This window comes from Pogona vitticeps, chromosome 3 (genome assembly GCF_051106095.1).
Source record: "Pogona vitticeps strain Pit_001003342236 chromosome 3, PviZW2.1, whole genome shotgun sequence".
Classification (NCBI taxonomy): Eukaryota; Metazoa; Chordata; class Lepidosauria; order Squamata; family Agamidae; genus Pogona; species Pogona vitticeps.
In genome coordinates, this window is record NC_135785.1 from 159424396 (window position 1) to 159439007 (window position 14612).

At 37.3% G+C, this 14612-nt stretch overlaps 1 protein-coding gene across 17 annotated transcripts in view; it reads right to left on the bottom strand.

Moving 5' to 3' along the window:
* Positions 1-3850: 3850 nt before the first annotated feature.
* The window catches only part of DOCK9 (dedicator of cytokinesis 9), a 165131-nt gene continuing 154369 nt past the window's right edge, over positions 3851-14612 (bottom strand). For 12 of the 17 annotated variants that reach the window (XM_072994670.2, XM_072994661.2, XM_072994658.2 and 9 more), the window contains 7 exons: positions 14418-14453; positions 13584-13730; positions 13214-13424; positions 9275-9465; positions 8627-8727; positions 8397-8535; positions 3851-5012 (listed from right to left, as the gene is read on the bottom strand). In XM_072994670.2, the coding sequence (XP_072850771.2) occupies positions 4890-5012; positions 8397-8535; positions 8627-8727; positions 9275-9465; positions 13214-13424; positions 13584-13730; positions 14418-14453 (948 nt within the window). In that variant the 3' untranslated portion in view covers positions 3851-4889. The remainder of the gene's footprint in view (positions 5013-8396; positions 8536-8626; positions 8728-9274; positions 9466-13213; positions 13425-13583; positions 13731-14417; positions 14454-14612) is intronic. The other 5 variants (XM_020801587.3, XM_078391404.1, XM_020801579.3 and 2 more) reach the window with 1 other exon arrangement.

The following is a 14612-nucleotide window of genomic DNA, read 5'->3' on the forward strand; positions in this document are numbered from 1 at the left end:
TGTTAGACTACACAGAGAAGCCACTGAAATCCACAAACATCAGCACAGTTTCAACAAAAAAGAAACAAAGCCTTGCTCCCAGCACTGAAAAACACAGCCTGCAAAAGGTCAACGAACTCTACCCAGCCACAAGGACCGGTGATCACTGCATACAAAAGACCAGCTAACGACACCAATCAATCACAGTGATAGAACATCTCCCCCCCCCCCACTTAGCACAACATACACTTGTAACAAAAAACACCCTGATCACCATAATCACCCAATCTCCTGAACAGGACAAAAAGCTGACCCCACAGCTACAAATACTCAACTACACCACACACTACACCAGAACACAGACAAGAGTTCTAACTCCTGTCCTCTGAAGATGCCAGCCACAGAGACTGGCGAAATGTGAGGAAGTAAAACCTTCAGAACACAGCCAAACTGCCCGAAAAACAAACAGCCATAATTCTCCTGTATTTCTATGGAGGAATGTGTATTTTTTACATATACAGTACTCCACCATCCTTTCCATTCATTCTGTTCTATTTGAAGGATATAAATCATTGTTGTATTTCAGTCATGAGAGTCATCCCAAGTTTAAGTTTTCCATATCAAATCAAGTTTACCTCCTACACTAAGCTTTTTATTTCTTTTGTTTCCCATACTCCTGGTATTTGTATACAGACACAGGAGATATATGGCCTGTTTTCCTTCATACTTTTATGTAGACTATTATTGGGCCCCATTAGAGCTGCTTATGGGACGTGGTGGCGGTGTGGGCTAAACCGCAGAAGCCTGTGCTGCAGGGTCAGAAGACCAAGCAGTCATAAGATCGAATCCACGCGACGGAGTGAGCACCCGTCGCTTGTCCCAGCTCCCGCCAACCTAGCGGTTCGAAAGCATGCAAATGCAAGTAGATAAATAGGGACCACCTCGGTGGGAAGGTAACAGTGTTCCGTGTCTAAGTCGCACTGGCCATGTGACCACGGAAGATTGTCTTCAGACAAAACGCTGGCTCTATGGCTTGGAAACGGGGATGAGCACCGCCCCCTAGAGTCAAACACAACTGGACAAAAATTGTCAAGGGGAACCTTTACCTTTAGAGCTTCTTGGTCTGTTTCTCTTATTGTGCACAAACCGCCCTCAGCCATTACCACCATGTTTCCCCTCTCCCTCTCCCTTCCAAGTCAGTTCAAAGTCCCCCGATGAAGATTTTCATGCTGCAAACATATTCTACCCATCATTTGCCAGCAGCCCATCTTTCAGGAAGCAAAGCCCATGGTCCCCAAATCCAAATCCTTCATGTCATACAGAAAGGTAGAAAACTTTGATTAATGAGAAACAAAAATTGCACATTTGCCCAGCTGATTATACATGGTAAAAAAAAGAAAGAAAAGAAAAGCAGTGCAGGAAGAACATACTGACTGAAGAAAATGCTTTGGGGTCACAGTATCACTTCTGTTTAAGAGTGTCACCTCATTGCTGTTAAGTCAGACCCAGTTTTGATGGATCTCTTTGGCTGTGGTGAGTACTTATATTTCTTCCTGGATATCTAATCATTATCTTGAAGAGGACTGGGAGTGTTACATTATTCCTTCATTTCGAAGAAGCAGTATCTTCAGGCTATTTCACTTTAACTTCCAGACCTTAGTTATACAGGCAAACTCCTGATTTACAAATTTTGTTCAACTCTTCGTATCTGACACAAGGGGCTGTTTATACACAGTCTTGGTTTATTCTAGCCTAGGACCTACCTTCCTCCAACTGTGTTTTTGAATGTGTAGGAGGGACAGGACTCTATTTGCTGAGGAACTGATATATGCCACAGTGGTTTGTACAACGAACAGTATATTGCATAGGCAGCAGCTCCACAAGGCAGAGTTTCCTGCCTCACTTCCTCTCCTTTGGAGACATTGAAAGGGCAGAATGGGCCCCCGGCTAGAAAAATCAAGATGGCCCTTGTATCATTCATAAAAGTAGTATTCATAAAAGTCACTAGTATCAGTTCTGCTTCAATAGTTCTGCAATATTTTCAGATTATGGAAGCAGAGCTCCCCATCCAATGACACCTCAAGCACAATCCTTTACGGGGCCCTGAGGAATTCTGAAGAGATGTCTTGAGGAGAAAAGGAGATTTGAGAAAAGAAAAAAACCTGGGATTATTATGGGAGAAAATAAAGCAATGCATAAAGTAGAGAAGGTACTGCAGGACAAATCAATGACCACATCATTCATTATAAACCAGGAACAATATTTGAAAATCTTGATTAATTATAAATGGAAAAAAAACCAAAACTGCTTAATTTATGCATTTTAGTGACTGCTGATAACTAGTCACCAAAATGCCACCAACCCCCCCCAAAAAACCAAAATAAATAAAAACAAAAACTGTTGCATCTAAATCAGAGAAGCCCTGATAACTTCTGGATTCCAGTAGGAGATAAAGAATGCTAATTGTAAGCCATTCAAAGAATTAAATATAGTTGAAATGCAGGATATAATTATTATACACCCTCCTATAGAAATGATTCCAGATCACATTCAGATCCAAATATATTTACAGATCCAGCATACATTAAAATATTAAAAAATACTATTTTCAAAATAGAATCTTAAAACACTACACAAAGGTTTCTCCTCATGTTCAGGTCTTTAAAATATATGTTAGAATAATTAGAAGGTGGATTATGCACATGCATACCAGCTGAGAACCAGGTAACATTTAATTAGGTAGAAACAGACATCACTTTTGTATACTTTGTTACAGATAAGGTCAAGCTAGCTAGCTCTTGATATGTGCATTTTGTACTGTCCATTTTATTGGCATTAACTCATCTTGGATTCAGAATTTTGCTCTGGAAGAAAAAGGAAAGCAGATTCATACAGCTCATAAATCTATTGTGTGTGCACCTCACCTCTAGTAAAGCTTGTCATCTGCAGATAAACAATCACATGTATATTTACGTGGGTAAGAATGAAAGGCAATAATTTACATGTATTAATGATGCTTGGATTGCATTTTATCTCAACGAAGAGCAGTTTAAAAAGATGAATAACTTGTTAAATTGGTGGTTAGACTGTCAACATTTAGTCATACGAAAGTGTGCCTGTCCTCAAGACATAAGGAGAAAGAACAAACTTCTTGTTGCTGCCATTCTTGGATGTTCCTGCTGCCAAGATCCACTGTTCTGCCTCAGTTAAAGAAGGCATCCTGAAGCAAGAAGCCTGCAGTACTTGCGCAGGGTCACTAGACCCTAGTGTCTAGTGACTAGACAATTCAAAATCCACCATGATCAGATTATTAACTGCACAGGAGACTTCAACTGAAATGAAGCAGGTACCACCCTCTTTCCATTTGCCGTTCAGTGCAAGGAGAGTGGACAGCCAAGTGACTGGGATGCAGCAGAAGGGGTGGGCCACTAAAGTAATCCTCACAAATTTTCTAACTGCTCAAGGCTTTGAACATTTGTGTAGAGCTCTACAGATTCTGGTAAAATTATTATGTTTGCTTATATATTTCACATAGTCAACTTATCTAGTATCTCAACAATATCTACAGTTTAAGACACAATTATCCATTCCTTAATTGCATTTCTGTTGCATGCATCAAGAATTCTAAATATATACCAAGGTACCCTCTGGTTTGAATTTCAAACTGGTGAAAAAACAAATATTTTTTTGCAGAACTGTGTTCTGTGAAAGGGGAAGGTGTATTTATGAAATCACATTTGTATCAGGGAAAAAGTATCAACTGTTCCATTTATGAAAATAATGTAATGCTTGATTTTAGTAGTCCTGTTTGCTTCACAAAATAAACAATCCAACTATATTCTGTATAAATTAAACTTTTTAAAAACAGATGTAGTATGTAATGTTTTATTACAGCAGGACAGTGATTCCAGTTAAATAAAATTAAAACCCTTTATCTTTCTCAAATATAAAATTACTAATTCATATCTTAAAACAATATAGCAATACCATCAGATACCGGCTGAGAAAGCCTTCGAGAATACAATATAGCAAAAGCTTAAATTACATCACCATTTACCACAGTAGTTACCATCACTTATATACTCCATCACTTTGGCAAAAATGATGCATTTTTTTAAAAAAACAGTGCATAATGTTACAGAAACTGTATACAACCTCATATTGCACTTATATATGTACAGGTTTAAAAGAAAATAGAGGATTTACTTGGAATGAACATGAATTTTGTCACAATTATAGAAAGATGAAAGTATGTATGAATACTAAAAATGTTTAGAAACTCAGTACATTTATGTACAGATTTTATGAGATGTATTAACAAATATGTACATATCTTGTTTACTAGATAGTATCATATAGTGGCCTTTGGTTGAATGCAAGTGCTTGATCAATTGTATATTTCTGTTCTCTCTCAAATGCCAGCAAGGTATAAAAAGGAGCATGAATGTTAACAAAAATCTACTTACATGAACGTTAACCCCAAATTAGTGCTCGTTTATTACAATAGTGTTTGCATTTTGTATCAGTTTAAATGTGCATACAACGAAGAACACTTTTCATGGTTTATGTCTGCAAATTTACATTCCACAAAACCTGTTATAATGTGCCATTCATTTTATAATATCAGTATCACAGCAAAATAAAGTTGCTTCAAACACTGCCCTGTTTGTGTTCACTTCTGTGAGCACATAGAACTTCTAATATTGCCAGAAGAATATAAAAATATGTGCATAAGTTTTTCAAAACTACCATCTACTATTTCCTTATCCCTGATGATCCAAAATTTTAAGCACTCTCAATTGTTAGAATCTGCACAGTTCTCTTTCAATTGTGGACTTCATCCTGAGTTTCCAAATCATCAAAACATCCATCTGTGTTCCAAGTTAATGGTACTTTCATTTACAAAGCAATTAGACAACTGAAGAAGAGCTGGGCATCCCATGAACTGTTGTGCTTGTTGGTGTCCCACTAATGGCATTGAAAATATGTATCGAGTTGGGCATCACACTGGCCTTCTCTTCCACAAAACGAATCTGAAAGAAAAAGAGAGAAATGCTTCTTACAGACAGCTGGGAGAGGACCATGCATCAAAACTGCCTTCATCTCTACTTTGGCTACCAATCAAAATCTGAATAAAATTACTAGTCACCTAATTTAAATTAGATCAGCAAAACAGACGTCACTTTATAATGCTCAGTGCATCAGCAAATAATGCTTGTTGTTGTTTAGTCGTTTCCGACTCTTCGTGACCCCATGGACCAGAGCCCTCCTGTCTTCCACTGCCTCTTGTCTTCCACTGCATTTAGTAATGCTTAGCATGTACTAAAAAATCAAAGTCAAATACAGTTATTTCTAATCAATGTCTCAGTTACTTAAATGGAATGTATTTCCAGATAATTGTGTACAAGAGTATACAGTGCCAAAATAGTGAGATTGGTCAGATTAGTTCTTATTAATAAATATCAATTCTTCATGCCAGTTACTGCACTAAACAGCCAACAATATACAGATACCTAATTAAAATTCACACTATATTGGTATACCTCAGTTAATGAGAAAACAGCATGTTCTTTATGTCTCTGTGTTTTATCTCTGTTATATTTTGAAGTCATGTAACAAAATATTCTGGTTTTGAGTGAAAACAATATGACAGCCAGACCACATCTGCATGTTACCCTAAACCAAAGCTTAGCAAGATGTACATGAAGAGGAAATGAGCTGAACAAGCCTGGGACTCATGCCCTCTCTTCCTCCCTTCTACACACTGAGACCAATTGAGGTTAATATGCACTATGGTTCATTTAAAATATGTCAATGTGAAACTGTGGCTTCTGAAACAAATTGCAGTTTGTATTAACCACATTTTAAAAATTCAGGTAGCATGGTAGACTGTGATTAATAAAAAAATTGAAGGGAAAGCTTCTAAATGCCTCCTAAGAGCAGGCTTGGAATATGAGCCTCAGGCTCACTGTTGCTCATTCCAGCTTTCATGCTGTCACGCTAAACCATGGTCAAGTATGGTATACAGCTCCTGAATGAGTAGCTGTTCTGTTTATCAAATCAAAGGATGAAAGCAAACGTCATTCTGCACTACAACCTAAAAGGTAATACATTTTATTTCACACCGGGGATCAAAAGGCAACACGTAATCAGAAATAGAAACTAAAAGGCATTACCATCCCAGCTGATCATATTTTCAAAGCAGCATAGGGGGAAAGGGAAGGAAGAAAGAGAGATGCCCATTAAGACTTCTACACAATACAGTATTTAAAACTTTCTAACAGAACAAGTATCAATCTTTTCAACATGTATTTAAAAGAAAGCAAAATGGACATTTCAACATTTCCAGAACTGGTACTTCAGTTAAATTTACAGGCTTCAAAAAACCAAGATGTATACTTAAAAGATGTCAATAAAATTAAAGAGTTGCTCCCCATTCTAACCATGAGTTCTGCAGAATTTAAACAGAACTTGTCATAGAACAATGAGCATATATACTAATTCTTGAACATACACCCAGCTTATGTGTTGCTGGAACACAGACATAGAGAAATAATTATTTTCATTAAGGAACTGATGGCATGTATGTATCATCAATTCTAATCGTCTAACATCGTAAAATTATAATGCTGATATTCTAATGCTATATTGTGCTATATGCCCTATTTGTTTTAGCTTTGAAATAGTATCTTCACTTTATCCAGTGCCTTTATCCCAAAAGCCTAGCTCCTTGTGATGGTGTGCTATGGAAACAATGCTTTACTAAGCACTGTCTGAAAACGAAGAGATGAAAAGCAAAGACATGGTTTCATTCAGTGACATTTGAATGCAATAAAAGTAGAAGAGGGACCCCTAACCTAGCATATAGAGTGGGCATTAAGGTTAATTATAACGTAAATTCTTCCACAAATATCACAATTGTAGTGCCTCTATGGACTGACTACAGGACTGGAGGCACAGTGGTCATGCTTTTACTTAAAAGTTTGCTGGAACACAATGATGGGGATTTCTGTTTGACTCCTTAACATCTGTGTTACAGAGTCCTGCAGAGTTTGGCCATCCAGGCTTTTAAATATTTATATAAAACTGTTGAGAGAGACACCCCCCCCAGATTTGGGATGTAGTGTCAGGGATGTAAATTCAGCGCTCACCAAACAGACTATAACTATTGCATTAGTGGGAACTTGATAGATAAGTGGAAATGTATTTAAATTCCATTCATTCATTAAGAAATAACTTTGAGGATGTGTACTTGTCCATTGAAGCTCACATCAAACTACAGCAATTAATCTTTAAGATGCCACAATGTTTTGGTCTTCTTTATTTTTCTTAAGTTTTCCTTTGATATCTGTTCATTCAGTGGGGCTGTTTTGTTTGGGTTTAAGCAAACACACTGGCCTCAGTGAAAATGAATCTCATCAAGACAGAAGCTCTGCAGATGGACATTTCTCAGGTTCGGGGAAACTATATCCACTTTTATCCAGAACAGTGTGAAATGGTCATGAAGGATCAGATTATAAGTACTCCTAGATCCAATACTTTCACAGAAATATCTTTTACCAATTCAACTTAACATATCAGCTATGGCCTATAGTGGACCATAACAGAAATCCAGAAGACCTGGCAAATTCTAGTCATTTCTTGATAGTCCACCACCATATGCATTGTACTCTAACTACTGTTGAAAAGGGATTGGAAATTGGAGCTATCAGAGAATGGAGCATTCCACTAAACAGCCGGCTAAGATAATTCTTCACTAAGAATCCTGACTGCCAATTAGTTTCAAAGTCTGGTGCAAGGTTCTACTGCCAATCATTATGCCCTTTATACATTTATGTCTTAGGTAAAGGAATTATTACCTCTATTATCACTCTCATCAAAAGTTAAGGTAATCTACTGATGATCTTCCACCTCCTGCCACTGGGGCTGAGATGATAAGCAAGGCTAAGGCATTCTTGGCACATGGCATTTGAGAAACACCCACTTTAGAGATACCTACCACTTTTTAATTTTTACAGGACAGGTAAATCCTCCTTTTTATTTTCCAAGGCTTCTAAAGTAAAACTTTCTGCTTTGATTTCTGTTTGTTTCTGATACATAACAGCAAATGCACTTTACAGACAGATACCACTCTGACACATTTTTGTTTATGAAAGATATTCTAGCAATACCCAAACAAACCAAAGACAATCGACTGTAAATAGAAACTAAAACTCAAGTGAATTTCTCTTGGCTGGTTACTCCATCTTAAAAGACTGCTATGCAATTCGATGAGAGATCTATAAAGAATACATGTGGAATTTTCTCATTTGGATTATATTAACAAGGAAGAATTTTTAAAAAAAAATCATTGGTAAACATTTTTCTTAAATTTACCAGCGGATAGGATATCCTGAATAAAGAGATTCAGTACATACCTGTTCATGCATAATTTCAGAAAGCTCTTTTGCCATTTCTCTATAGTTAGCCTTCATTTCTTCTTGATATTCTATCTGATCTTCTTTTATAAGTCGCTCATTTACTTCTAAGGCCTGTCCACAAGCTTCAACAAATTGTCTGGAATTGTAATAAACAAAACAAATCAACTCGGAGTGATTCCAATGTCAGGCTGTCAATAAATGATATAGTAAACTTCCAGTCTGTTTACCTGAAAACCTCCTTCAGTAACTTAACCTTATTGTCTGGGTATCTTTTGGTGTTTGTATCATCCAGGAAAGCTCTGGCGTATGCCAAGGGCCCAGCATTAACCTAACAAAATAATGAACTGTTATCAATTATTTTTCTTTGCAATAACCTTAAAACCATTTTTCTATAACCTCTGTACTAAGCACAATAAAAATCAAAGGAATTTAAAAAGGAAATACTTTATTTCACTTCATGCCTCTCCCTCAGAAAACGGAAAGCATGCCAGAACTTGCCTTTTGCGCTAGACAAAAGCCCTATCTGGACACTATTCTGTACAGAGGACTACTCCCTTGGCCTTGCCCCTGTAACCTCATTACTTCTGGAGTGGCAGGACATTCCTCTGTAATTTAGAACGCCACCAGGAAAGATGCTGAAACAAAGCTACAAATCAAGACACTTCTCATGATGCAATGTTCAAAGTTAATGAATTGTTCCAGTATACACAAATCAGTGGGGAACTTAATCCAAGTCTCAAAAGGTCAAAGTCCACCATTGGTACCCAATGGATGTTGCTGGCTCTGCATTGAATTTAATCAGTGGCAAAAGGCAGAATTCAGAAAGAAGATTGTTACATGGTTGCAGGTAAAGGATATCTAATTTAACCGCCTACCTGGACACTGACGCTACCCTGCAGCTTCAACTGAAGTTTAATCATATCTACTTCAGCTGATGAACAAAGTTGTCGAAGCTCTGCAACCTTTTTGCTCATTTCATCAATGGCTACTTCAATTGGATTTAAATCCGTATGGTGTTGATACATTATAGGAATCCGCTTTTTTACGTATGGGAAACAATGTATGGCTATACAAAAAACAAAACACAAACAATTAAGAACAAAATTCTGGTTATATATTTAATTACAATAATGAAATTTTGTCAAATTAAGAAATGGTAGTTTAGTTATTCTTCTACAGGAAACAAGTAATCCTGTCATGCATTAAACACAAAGTGGATCAATATTAAAAACAAAAAACAGAACCATCAGTTTTGCTAGTACCATCCTGGAGAAGTTGCGTGCTCGCCTTCTGGAACACATTCTTCAGTATCCATTCTGTCTGGGCATACATTTTTGCCAGGGTATCTTACTAGACCTCAAGCTACTAGATTCATGAGAGAGCTGTAGCCAATACTAGCTTAGTATTGGAGAGTCTACGTATGTAATATACAGAAGTTTCAAATGTGAAGTCTGAAAATTAATTTGCTGATACAGTGGTGCCTCACTTAGCGACGATAATCCATGCAGGAAAAAATGTCGCTAAGCGATTTCATCGCTAACCGAGTTTAAAAAGCCCAAAGAAACGCATTAAAACTCATTTAATGAGTTCCTATGGGCTTAAAAACTCACCTTATGTGAAAATCCTCCATAGGGGCGGCCATTTTCGGTGCATCTAAAGCAAGGCAACACAGCGGGCGGCCATTTTGGAACCGCCGATCAGCTGTGCGAAAATGGGGCCTTCGGGAGGATTGTGGGGGAAAGCTCCCCTGCGGTCCTCCCGAAGGCCCCGCCGATCGGCTGGGGGGAAATGGAGCAGATTGTAACCACTATTCACTAGTAGCACAAGTGTTATTAGTGCTTTCAAAAGTTTGACCATATGGGGAGTGTGTGTGGCTAAGGCTGCAAGAGATGCTAGACAGAGATTAATTTATGAAGTTACTCTAGTTCAATTTTGGAGGGGATTACAAGAATTTACTTGGGGAAAAAAGCAGTTATCATGAGATGTGGAAATTCTTCGGGCAAGCCCTGCTTAACAGAAATGAGCATTTATCCTGGACTTTATTAAGTAAAGGGGACTTTGGTAGGAATTCCTATCCTTCAAATCTATCAAATACCCCCCAGACTGTGGGTTTCACATTTCAGAGAAATATATGGCAGAATCATAGATGTCCATCTGATCTAACCTCTGAATTTTGCAGAATGGTCACTTGAAACTATATTAGGAACTAAAGAGTTGATTTCTCTCCTTCAAAAGGGTAAGGCTCCGGGAGAGGATATGATCCTTCTAGAAATCTCTGCTTAAAATTGTGGTTTGAATGGGGCAGGCTTCAATCTTAGCAAAGATAAACACCTCCATAAATTAATTGGGAACCTTCCCTCACAGGCAGACAACAAGTATTCTGGTACCAGTATTTGTTTTCTTTAAAGGAGACGCCACTAATCCTAAGAATGACAGATCTATTGCCTTACTTGATATGGCTTTTAAGATGTATACAAGATACTCATTGCATAAATTTCAAGCTTGGAAAGACAAAAATGACACCATACATAAAGAGCAGGCTGGCTTTAGTACAACTGACCAAACCTAGTTTTGAATCATATCCTTTCCATGTATTAAATGCACCAAACACAGAGATTTTTGCAGCCTTTATAGATTTTTTTTTCCATTGTCAACCTCATATTTAGGTGTCATCTACATTCTACAGCATAATTGGGCCACTAGGCTAGTGTTGCTTATTGAGTTGTTGCTTCAAGACCACTCAATGCAAGTAAGATCTGGATTGAACTGTGCTTTGACAGAACTAATTAATATCAGCAAGGGAGCTAAACAGGGCTTTATTTTACTCCCATTTTCAGCTCTTATGTTAATGATATGATTACAAATGCTGTCTTCTCCTACTTACTTTGCACCCTCAGTAAAGGACCAGAAAATTAGAGTCCTATTTTAACAGTTTAGGTTGTAGGAGAATGCTGAGCAGTTTGGGATTCTTAAGCAGAGCAGAACAGTTGTGTAAAAGTTGCCCCTGAAATACAAATGGTCCCTGGATAGACATGTTCGAACAAACTGGGGTTCATAAATACTGAACGTTGAATTACAAGTAAGTCTGTCACAGGGAAAGTATCTAGCTGCCAGTAAACTGTCAAGTAGTAAAATTATCAGTCAGATGGGCAGAACTTTCTACTCAAGGAGTTACATATTTTAAGTATACCTATTTTAAGTATATGTTTAACTAACCCAGTTAGTTAAATATATACTTAAAATTTTCACAGTTGCAATTATAACTCATATGGGGCCAACATGGGTGTGAGAATCAAACCAGATCTAGAGATTCTCCAGAATAAATTTAAAACATCCCTAGCATGTCAACTGCCCTTCTTAGAGCTGAACTAGTGTTGCCCTCCATCACAGCCAGTACTGATTTGTTCTACTTCAGATATTGGTTGAACCGGAACATAATGGACGATGGACCATTTCTCAAGCAATACTAGCTTGATAAGATCTGAAGGTTGGCCACAGCATTGTCAAAATCATGCAAGAGGGTACTGTTGATGGAGAACCTATTAGCATATGGATGCAACGCTACTTTGAGAAACTGCATCTTTGATCCGGATGCTGGTGAAGATGAAGCGTTAAAATGGCTCTCATTTCTCACACTGGCTTGTTAAGTTAAAAAGAAAACAAATCCTGGACCAGATATTCCCAAACTCTGATCTATCCCAGATCCATAGGGCTTGTACGAAACTAAGATTTCAGGATGCCATCTGCTTACCCAGATGGGAGATATAAGGTATACCCTCATCATACCGAACCTGTGTTTATGGCTGTGGTCAGGTTGAGAGCAATGCATACCATGTCTTGGATTGTCCCAGTGTATGGAACCAACGATGAAATTCCTTTCTTGCATTATTGCCCAGCATACTAAATACTGGAGGTCACCTCAGGAAGTAATGGAAGAACTTTATGCGGTGATCAGGCCTTTGAAAGCCATAGGGTTGTGCTCTGCTTGCTGCAGCAGCAAAAAGAAGACTAAAATGCTCACAGTAATATAGAATTTTGTTTTACAATTTCAACTTCTCAATATTGTTGTTCTTATTTTGTCTTCTATTTACGCTACCATTTATAAAACCTAATGGGAATTGTTTATAGTTTATATAAATGCAAACGGCATAATGTTTGAAGGCAAACTGCCTCAGGCTAAGAAATCATTGTACACATTATCAGCTGGATGCCAAGTCATAGACCTCCAGAAATTATACCATTTGCAATACACCGTGTAACTAGGTAAGAGGCTTTGGGACACTGTGTTTTATTGTGATGGTCTACAGCTAAATATAAGTTCAAGTTCAACTTTGTACTTGGAGCAGAACCAGCAAGTGAGACAGTAAGTACCATAATCTGGAATGATTTGCATGGCTAGTCCCCTAAATGTTTCTACAGACACTGAGGTAGCTATACAAATTAGGAGCTATTCAAGGAAGGTGAAAAGGTGGTGGTAGTGGGGAAGCTGCAGCTTTAAGACAAGGACATACAGTATGATCTATCAATTTCCATTCTTTCTGCGGCCATAATTTCCCTATGCAGTACTGTACTGACGAACACTCTCCTACCATCCATAAAAGCCCTACCGATCTGGGGATAGATCAGATGACTCAAAAAAGCAAAAAGTTATATATTAATTTCTTGGCAAATACAATGGCCTGATATTGCCAAAAACATACAAAACACACCACATTTAACAAACAAAACAAAAACAACTAGTTTTTTCTGAGGATAAAACATGCATGCAATTCACAATGAAAAAATCAGAAACAGTGTACAACAGAGGAGTGTACCTGTAAGAATTGTGCGCCGTTTGCACTGCTCCTCTACACCACCTCGTCTTTTACCCAACTGAGTAAAAGGCATCTCAAACATAAAGCGACGGATGTTGTGATTTCTTTCAAATTCTGTTTTTCTCTCTTGCAATTCCTTTTCCTCAAAATATGGAACTACATGAGTAACTTGAATATAGGCATATTTTGAATCCAAATCCTTTGGATTTACCTTTAAAAATTTGAGAGAATAAAAATCTGAACTATGAACATATAGTGATTTCCAAGTTATAAGCAATCAACTTAATTTTTTGTAGCGATCAACATAATCATATAGCTTTTGTTAAAATATGCTCAAATTAATTTTCTTTCTATTTATCTGTCATCTTACTTTGCCAGAATCCTGAATCATCCTAACATTTTCAGATCCAAATTTATCAGAGTACAATTTTTGTAATCTCTGGGAGATCTCCGAAAGAGATGTGAGTTTAGGCTCTTTGTAAATATACTCTTTTCCATCTTCATCTTCAAAGAATCCCTTTAAGGAAAAATAAAATAAAACAATAGTGAAATTCTGAACAAATAAATAACAATGCACCATTAATGTAGAATGTGAAGCTTGAAGCAAAATAAAGGAAGTTGAAGAATCAAGAATAGAAGATAGCTATTACGATATGGATGCAAGTGAAATGGAAACTCAAAGTCACTTAGGGGATGCTGTAAATTACATGAAATGTCAATATGAATGGCTGAAGGCATCAGCCCTCTTTTTCCATACTGATTCTTCATATGCCTGTTTCACATGCCAGAATGCTAGTCCTCTCTGAGAACAGTAATACAATATAAATCAAGCCTGATCTAGGTCAGTTTTAATACAAACCTATTTTGTATCTTTTTTCTTTTCTTTTTTAGCAAAATTTTACATCTGTTGGTGTTCATATACTACTGACATTTTCTTTGAAGACCAAAGTACAATCAAAATAGGTTCCATGGAAGGTGAAACAGGTGTTGCCTTTAATCCAAAAAGCTAGATCTAAGTTAATGGTTTAAGTTATCAAAATAAATACTCCTGTCTGAAGATGCAATGGGACAATGTAGTGCAAGGAACACAACATAGCATGTATAGAATGCAGACTAGATTGACAAAAATATCCACATCAAACTAAGCTCATATGCAGTAATTATTACTGCATTGCTTGCTTTGGAAAGCAGCTTATTTAATTACCTCCACATCTGTTTCACTGTCTGTAAACTGGTATTGCTATATCCATAAGAGACAACAGAATAAATGGAATATAATATTACTAAAAATGTACAATTCAGTGCCCTCTATCATAGGTGGCCATTTACACACACACACACACACACACACACACACACACACGCACGCACACACCCCTCCCAACATCTCTTACTAGGC